An 8852-nucleotide genomic window follows, 5' to 3' on the forward strand; every position below is an offset into this window, starting at 1 on the left:
CCCTGGCACCTTCCAATCCTGATGTTTTTGTTTTTGTTTTCTTTCAGAGAGCCTTGCTCCCCAAATTTCTCATTAGAGGACATCTCAACTCGACCAACTGTGTCATCACACAGCCACTAACGGGAGAGCTGGTGGTGGAGAGTTCGGAGGCCGCCATCAAAAGCATAGAGCTGCAGCTGGTCCGCGTGGAGACCTGTGGTAGGGGCCCTGTGCGGGCTGGGGGCGGCGGTTAACACGCGTGGCAGCAGCAGCGTGAGAGCACGCCACTGGGTTCCCCTAAACGTGTGCCTGAGGACAGGGACAAGTGGAGGGCAGGGAACTCTCAAGGATCCTGCAGAGCAAACGGGAGAAGTGGGTGTGTGCGTCGCTGCTGACGGTCATATCACTAAGCATCTGTTGACCAGCTTGTTTGGACATTCGCTGTTTTGTGACCACTCGCTCTCTTTCTTCTCCAGGGTGTGCAGAAGGGTATGCCCGCGATGCCACAGAGATTCAGAATATTCAGATCGCCGATGGGGATGTTTGTCGGAGCCTCTCAGTGCCCATATACATGGTCTTCCCCCGGCTGTTCACCTGCCCTACGCTGGAGACCACCAACTTCAAAGTGGGTAAGTGCGCTGGCTCTCAGCCTGCCCGGCCCAGTGGGGCTCCCCTGGGGAGGGCGTGGCCCTGCTGGAGAGGGCGTGGCCCTCAGAAAGGAACATACACACCTGTCTGCTGGGGCCAGGTGCAGCTCAGTGCACTCTTCCTTCAGTCACTCAAGGAAAGCTCATGAGAAGTCGGAGCAGAGGCTGTATAGTGCGCAGTCTCAGCTCTCAAGGAACTTTGTTGTCACCCCGGGAGACGGCAGTAACCATGTCAGTGTGGCCTAGGGCAGGTGACCATAAGCTCTGTGAATGAAACTGACACAGCAAGGGACCAGCCAGCGCTGTGCGTGGGAGGCCAGGTTGGTGCCTCTGATAGGCTGGCATTTGACAGAGACCCAAAATATGTGACAACCCCGTGTGAACGTTAATCATTGCGAAGCCTGGGTGTTTTGAGGACAACCTTGGCGACATGCCTGACGCTCCTTGGTAAATAGGTGTGGTGGTGGTTTGGGTAACTGCTTCTGCTGTCAGGCCTGCTTCCCTGAGAAATGGGAACTTAGTCTCTAGGTCAATCCATTTTATTAATGTCATATTCCCTCTAACTCCTTCAAGGTGTGTTATTTTTAATCCAGAGAGAATCTTTGTTGTTTTCATTAGACCATGGTATTACTTTAAACAATTCCAAACAATGTAATTTAAAAGTTCAGTCAGTACAGTTTCATCACCAAAGTGCCTATGCTAGGGGGTGGGCTGGTTGGCAGAGAAGCAGATGACGGGTTGCGGATTGTGTGGCTCCTGCTTCCTGTGTCTCCAGCCCAGCCGCCAGCGAGACTATAGTGGTATGACTCCCCTACCTATGGCTCCGTGGGTGTTCCTTTTTGGCCTCACCATGTCCTGCGTTCTGGTGTGGAGAGCGGGAGCTGAGACCCCGCATGACACCTTCCCTTTGTGAGTGCTGACCACAAGTGACTTCACATACACGGTCGGGCCTGACACCATCTTCCCACGGGAACCCACCCAGAGTTTAGGGGCCTGGGCGGGATGGCAGCTGCTCTTCTGCGTGCCCTCTGCCATGAGGAAAGCCAGCGCCAGCTCCCTGACATGGGCCTCGCATGTGCACAGGCGTCCTCACTGTCCCGTCCACTCCAGCCACACTGTGCTACTCTGGGACAGCATGTGGCTGAGGGATGGTGCAAGTGGGTGGGGACAGGAAGGGGACATTCTTGTGCTGTGACTATTCCCAAGTCAGGGAAGAAGTGAGATGCCACTGCTGGTGCATGGCTCATCGTGGATGATGCTTGGGGAAGGTGAACAGCCGCACACGGGACACTGTCCTCGGGACTCCAGGCTCCGGTGGGGCCCTGGACGAGGTGACCCCAAACCCCTGCACTAGCTGAGCTTCTGCGGGGCGGCTGGGCCATCTCCCCTCAGCCCACCTTGCTTCTCTGCCCCCACACAGCCCCTTCCTACCTCCCCCTTCACACGAGCTGGGGACGGAGGGCTTTCCCCAGGAGCCTCCGGCTCACACACCCCTTCTGCTGTCAGCAAGGCTCACGTGTAGCAGCTAAAGAGCTGATGAGAAAGAATCCTGTTTGCTGAAAGGGCAAAGACGAATGTTTGAACAGGTGTTTCAGGTAAATTAACAATATCCAAAGGAACAACAGTTATACGGGAAGCTTTTCTGAACATTGTTTCTCACTTGGGGAGGGGATCCATGTCCCCAAACAGCTGCAGGCCAGTTTGGAGTCTGCTATTCTGCTAAGGTAATAATAAAGCACAAGAGTGTAAGTGAACTGAAAGGATTTTAGAAGATTCTCTCTAGTAAAGACAAAAGACAAGGCAAGTGTGGTTGGGAAGCTGATGCCTTACTGTTCCGAGGAGAGAAGACGACAGTAAGTGCCCCACAGGCATCAGACGGCAGTGGAGCCGTCCTCACGGTTCTCCTGGACGCGTAGGGTGACGGATGTACCACATGAGGACAGAAATCCCCGTGGGCCCCGGGCTCTCGCACGGGTCAGAGCTTGCTGGGCCCGCAGTGGGGTTGGCATTTGGTCTCCACTGCGCAGGACAGGTGAGCATAAAGCCTGTCCTTTCTCTTCTCAGAATTTGAGGTTAATATTGTCGTGCTTCTTCATGGCGACCACCTCATCACGGAGAACTTCCCGCTGAAGCTCTGCAGGATGTAGCTGGCAGAGGGAGCATGGACCCGCGGGCCCCGGGTGGAGACGCAGCCGGGACCACCTCCACGAGAGCAGGAGCAGAAGCACAGACGGTGTTCTTAATGACTCTGTATCAGAGAATGGATCACTGCTTCCTTATTTCCTTGAGGCTTCTGCTTCCAGTGGGCACCTCTAGTCAGACCTTTTCTTTGAAATTCATCAGGATTTTTAATGTTATTGGCAGGATCATTTCCCAAAAGGCAGAATTCCCTACGATTCCTGACTTTCCTGCTGCTTTGTAGGGGCAGAGGACAGTTGTAATGGCAGTTTGAGCTTTGCTGGAAAGCGGGGTCCTGGGGACAGAGGAAGCCCTCCTTGCTTGGCTAATGGATGTGGCCGGGACCCCACTAGTAGAGCGACTGCCGGACGGTGACAGGCGTGGGCCACAGGCGTGCTCCTTGGTTATGCAGATGTTTGCAGACACCCTCCAAGGAGGAGTGCAAAGCAGCCCCCACTGGAAACATGTAGCATTTTTTTCCAGTCTGTTCTGTAGTTCTTTTCCAACATTTTGCACGATAACTTTACAACTTGTAGGGAACTGGAAAAGTGTTCCTTGCTCCCATAGGAGGGGACTTAGTGACAACGGCGGGTGCGGGAGTGTTTCTGAAGTCTCAGGCTGTGGGGTAAAGTTGCCTGCAGCCGTGTTCCCGGCATACCTGTAAATGCATGCCTGGGTGGGTTCAAAGTGGCAAGAGACCTGTGCCCGGGCAGTAGGTGAAGACCTGTGTACACTGGTGGTGCCAGGGCAGTGCCCTGGGCTGGGTGAAGCTCGCCTCCCTCCGACCCACCTGAGGGCCCTGTGTTCAAGCCAGGGGTTCTGGGCCTGAAGCCATTTTGTCTTTGGTCCCCCTTTGTGGTTCGTGGTGAGCCTGTTACAACCCATTTCTTCTTCCAATCCTGCCATTGTCTCTGTCGGTCCACAATTAACGGGGCCTCAGAAATAAGCCCTGTGTTTGCACGCCACCTGGCTTTCGCTGCCTGGGCAGGCTCCAGCAAGGCGGGGTCAGGCTGACAGCCCCAGCTGTGCCACCATCGTCCCGGGTCGGCATCAGGTGACGTGAGGCTGAGGGCAAGTGACCCTGACTCCCACAGCTTCACCAGGGCAAGTGGCACAACTGACTGAGTCAGTTAAAGGTGGTTCCCACAGAATCCATTTCTGGTTTGTGAACCTCCTGTTATGCTCACATGAAATAAATAATGGCGTGTCTTTGATGATGTGCTTAAAGCAGCAGCCACAGAGGTCATACTTTCTGGGAAGTTTCAAAGGTAGAAATCACTTTTAATATAGAAGCTCAATGAGAATTTTGAGAAATGGTTTGGGATGTGTACTGCTCCGTAATTTCTTCAGTAAACCCATTTTATAAATATGATGTGTGTACCCGCCATGGGGAGATGTCCCCAGTAAAACGGGAATGCCCTGGGCCCCCGCCCAGCAGGCAGGATTCTGGCTTGGTGAGGTGTTTCATATCCAAACCCAGCCAGTCCCTCTAGCGCTTTCCATGTAACAGAAAACAGACTCTGCAGGTTTTAAGTACTTTGAAGAGTGTAAAGACATAATTTCCTCCTGCTTCTTCAAGACTGTCCTCAGGTTTTGGGGAGCAGCTGCTTGACCAAGACCAAGGGTACAGATAACACCGAAACATTGGGTTTGCCTGTGGTCTGCATTAACTGTCATTTCCCCCAAAGAGGCCTGTGTTTGGGTCCCCTGACAACATGCTGCGGCAGGAGGCAGAGCGTCAGAGCCTGTGGGGGAGCAGCTCCAGAGGAAAGGATTACTGAGAGGCAGGGTTTGCTCAGCAAGGGCCCGCGAGGTGGGGTGTCACTCCCTTTCTCAGGGGACACTGTCTCCTACCTTGGTCAAGGAATAGAGATTCAAGACCACAACCTCTGGGTTTTAAGTGATAGGAATGGGACAAGCTCTTCCGTCTCCCATGAGCAGCCACTGATCGGGCCACCTGGGGGAGGCTGGGCCAGCAGCCCAGACATACATATGGCCTCCAGATACACTAAGGAAACGGTGCGCTCAAAATTAGTAGTGGAAAAGAGCAGAAAAATCAAACATTAAAAAATAGTTTTTGGTGGACAGGTGGCTCACTTGGTTAGAGCTTCAGCTGTGGGCAAGGGAACTGCCGGTTCAATTCCCACATGGGCCAGCGAGCTGCGCCCTCCGCAACTAGAATGAAGTCGATGAGCTGCCACTCAGCTCCCGGATGGCTCGGTTGGAGCGTGTCCCCTCAACCCCAAGGTTGCCGGTTGGACTCCTCGACTCCCACAAGGGATGGTGGGTTGCGCCCCCTACAACTAACAACGGCAACAACCGGGAGCTAAACTGCCCCCTCCACAACTAAGATTGAAAGGACAACAACTTAACTTGGAAAAAGTCCTGTTCCCCTTCCCAATAAAATCTTAAAAAAAAAAATAGTTTCAACATCAGTATGCATTAAAAAACCCAATTAAAAGTCCAATTTATAAAATGATCAAATTTAAGAAATGAGTACTTCCTAAAATTTTCACCACCGTGCTCCTTTATATCTTACAGAAAGTACATATTGTTTTAATCCTTGGAGAATTTTCAACAATCATATATTCTTGCCACAAATAAAACCTCAAAATTTTAACAAGTAGAAATTGTCCAAGCTACGTTACTTTCCCATACTGCAATAAAATTACAAATTAATATCAAAAGAAGGGTCAAATTCCATGTAAGCACTTGTAAAACATGTAACATTCTTCAAAGAGGAAATGAGGAAACCAAACCTTCATTTACAGACCCTTTTAACTTAATGAAAATGAGCATACTGTGTAGCCAGAGCTTTGCATTATGGCCAGTGCTGCAGTCAGAGCAAAATTCATAGCCTTAAATATTCTTCACCAGAGAGAACGAAAACTAAGGAGTTAGGCATTCAAATTAAATGTCTAGAAAAACAAGAACAAAATTAAGAGAAAGAATAATGACAATAGCAGGAATTAACTTATATGAAAGCAGAAACACTATTTATAGGAAAACTTACAAATTTATAAGCCCATGAGTTGGTACTTTGAAAAGACTAATTCAATTGGCAGATCTTTAACAAAACAAAACAAAACACAAAAAGAAATATGTAACTCTAGGTACAACCTCAGATTAAAAGGAGCCCATAAGAATGATAATATTACAGTATGTACCTTTCTTGCTAATAAATTTGCAAACTTCAATAAAATGCAAAGTAACTTCAGAAAAGGTAGCTTACCCAAATAAAATCATAGCCTATGGAAGAAACTGAAAAAATTGCCAGAGAAATAGCACTAAAAAGGTGCGAGGCCCAGATAGTTTTATAGCAGGTTTCTACCTAAGCTTCAAGAATCAAATAGTTGCTCTGCTACTTAGACTGTTGCAGGCCATAGAGAAGGATGAAAAGCCTTCCCATTCACTTTATAAGCCCCGGTAGCCTTAATCTCGAAATCTGACATCACACTTGGGATTAGGATTAGCTGTAAGAGACAGCCAAAGTTACAGCGGCTTAAACAGGACTCACCTAAATTGAGTCCTAAATTGTCCTCAGATATATAGTCCAGAAGTGGCATAGCAACCCAGAGCCATGATGGTCTCAGCCAGGCCTCATTTGCATGTGATTCATTCAGCTGTCCCAGGGGCCAAGCTCGGCAGCACCTTACCCCCAAGTACCCTGGTCCTCAGCCTTGGCTGAGGGTTGGAAGTATCCAGGGCAGAGCTTTTAAAAGCCCGGAGACCACTGTTTAACTAATTACTCCAATCGGTGAGGAGAGAGCCCAGGCCGGGCAACTGGAGGACCTCGGCCTGAGTTGGAGCTTCACTCACTGAGGACAGGGCTTTCTGACATCTCTAACTTCATCCTCAGGTAAGGAGTGATAATTTGCGGGGACAAGGTGTCCCTACCCTACCCCTGGGCCCACGTCACACTGAGAACATAAGAAGCTTCTAAAAGTGGCCTGGGGCCTTGCAGGGAGCAGGTGCCTGACAAATGTTTGTTGAATAAAGAGAATGAGAAGCAGGGCCTGGAGAAGAATGGATGAGATGATTGACCTGTGGCCAATACAGTTGACTCAGCCATTGTTTTGAAAAACATGATGTAAAGACCTAAGTTTAGCTCAGCCCACATTTAGTGAGCAATTGCATGTAAATCCCCAGACCTGCCTCCGCAGCAAATAGAAAGATACATCAACTCTTTCTCACCTGTAAAAAATGACACCTTGAAGAACCAAAAAACACCTGGCACCGGGCCTGGCCCATAAAATGTGATGCGTAAATGATGACCATTATTGTTCCCTCAAAATGTGAAACGAAGAGGCAGGTGCAAATGGAACAATTGATCAACACTGACTGCTGACTCACCGTGGGGTCACACTATGTGACCAGAGCTCCCGGTCAGGTTGGTGGCATGGTCCATGAAATCTTTAGGGTAAGACAGACTAGAAGCCAGAGTTTAAAGGACCTGAGAATTTCTGAGTTTATATTTGTAATAGCTTACCAATAAATTTTCATTTTGTCCTATACGTTACTACATCTATGCTAGTGAGTGGTGTCCTTTTTACTGACTGAGAAAAATGTAAAAGCATAAAATATATTTTCCTAGGCAGCGCATTGATGCGTACGGAGATTCCATGATTTCATCGTGTAGTACTCTGGATCTCGAGATGAACCATTAACTGCTCCACCCAACTTTAAGAGATATACAGGGAAATTCTCAACAAAGGGGACTCGTAGTGTTCAGTGGGTATAATTAGATTAAGACCAGGAAACGGATGGCAAGATGAGAGGCAGAAAGGAGGTCCAGATATTTTAAAGTAAATGTTTGGTTTAGTAAGAAAAAATGGCATTTAAAAAGTCATTTTACATAGCAGGAGATATTGTCTGGGAAGAGTTTTACCTTGTAAAATAATCTGACGGCATATTGAGTTTCTACAATCAGAACTTTTGGTGTGACTTTCATATAAAAAAGTACATAAATTATCGGTGCCTTTTCCCTATTCCTACAATTGAGGCCAGTTCTGGTTTCCTGCTTCCAGATGGGGAGAGATTGAAAACTTAAATGAGGGCCCATTCTCTACTATGGGGACCTAATATTCCTTTTTATAACTAGTATTTTTAATGTTTATTTATAACCAATATTTTCATGATTAGCAATAGTTTAATATTAGTTGAATATGTTTAAATATCTCCTATAGTAACCTATAATATTTAAGATTAGCAGTAGTTTAATATTCGTTGAATATGCTTAAATATCTCCTGTAGTAACCTAAGAAATGTATACATGTACAAGCTACCCACACACAATTTTTAAAAATCAATGGGTGGCCAGTTAGCTCAGTTGGTTAGAGTGCGATGCTCGTAACACCAGGGTTGCCGGTTCAATCCCCACATGGGCCACTGTGAGCTGCGCCCTCCACAACTAGATTGAAACAACTACTTGACTTGGAGATGATGGGTCCTGGAAAAACACACTTAAACAAATAAAAGTTTTAAAAAAAGAAAAAAAATTCAATATACTGCTCAACTATACTACAAAGAAAAAATAAGAGTAATGTGTTATGAAGTAACATATTATGCACAAACTGGAAGACATCAGGATGGAATGATGAGGGGCCTGTACCCACAGGCAGAATCACCACGAATGTGACAACTATAAATACAGCTGATTTGGGGGGGAGGGTGCTGTGTTGGGGACTCAAGCAGCAGGAATGGGGGAGCTTGTTGGATGATATCACTTCCGAAAACGGTGAACAACTCTTGATAAAGTTCCGGAAAAGAAAACAAAATACAGTTAAACCTCAAACCTCTATTTGCACGATAACAACATTCCCGGAAAATTCAAGTAGATAGAATTCAAAAGGTACTTGGTGTTTATATACAAAATAGAGTTAGGGTCTCAACCTGTACTGTCCAGTTCAGCAGCCACAAGCTACTAGCCATTTGAAATGTGGCTACTTTGGATGTTGGAGACTAGACTTTGAATTATTTTTTTTAAAGAATATAATATATCTGGTTAATAATGTTTATATTGATTATATGTTGAAATAATATTTTGGA

The 8852-nt window shown here is 47.4% G+C and overlaps 1 protein-coding gene across 2 annotated transcripts in view; it reads left to right on the forward strand.

Annotated features, from left to right (window-relative positions):
* The window catches only part of VPS26C (VPS26 endosomal protein sorting factor C), a 37863-nt gene extending 30535 nt beyond the window's left edge, over positions 1-7328 (forward strand). For both annotated transcript variants that reach the window (XM_019730313.2, XM_074325436.1), the window contains 3 exons: positions 48-198; positions 456-608; positions 2691-7328. In XM_019730313.2, the coding sequence (XP_019585872.1) occupies positions 48-198; positions 456-608; positions 2691-2773 (387 nt within the window). In that variant the 3' untranslated portion in view covers positions 2774-7328. The remainder of the gene's footprint in view (positions 1-47; positions 199-455; positions 609-2690) is intronic.
* The last annotated feature ends 1524 nt before the right edge of the window (positions 7329-8852 follow it).

This window comes from Rhinolophus sinicus, linkage group LG01 (assembly GCF_036562045.2).
Source record: "Rhinolophus sinicus isolate RSC01 linkage group LG01, ASM3656204v1, whole genome shotgun sequence".
NCBI lineage: Eukaryota > Metazoa > Chordata > Mammalia > Chiroptera > Rhinolophidae > Rhinolophus > Rhinolophus sinicus.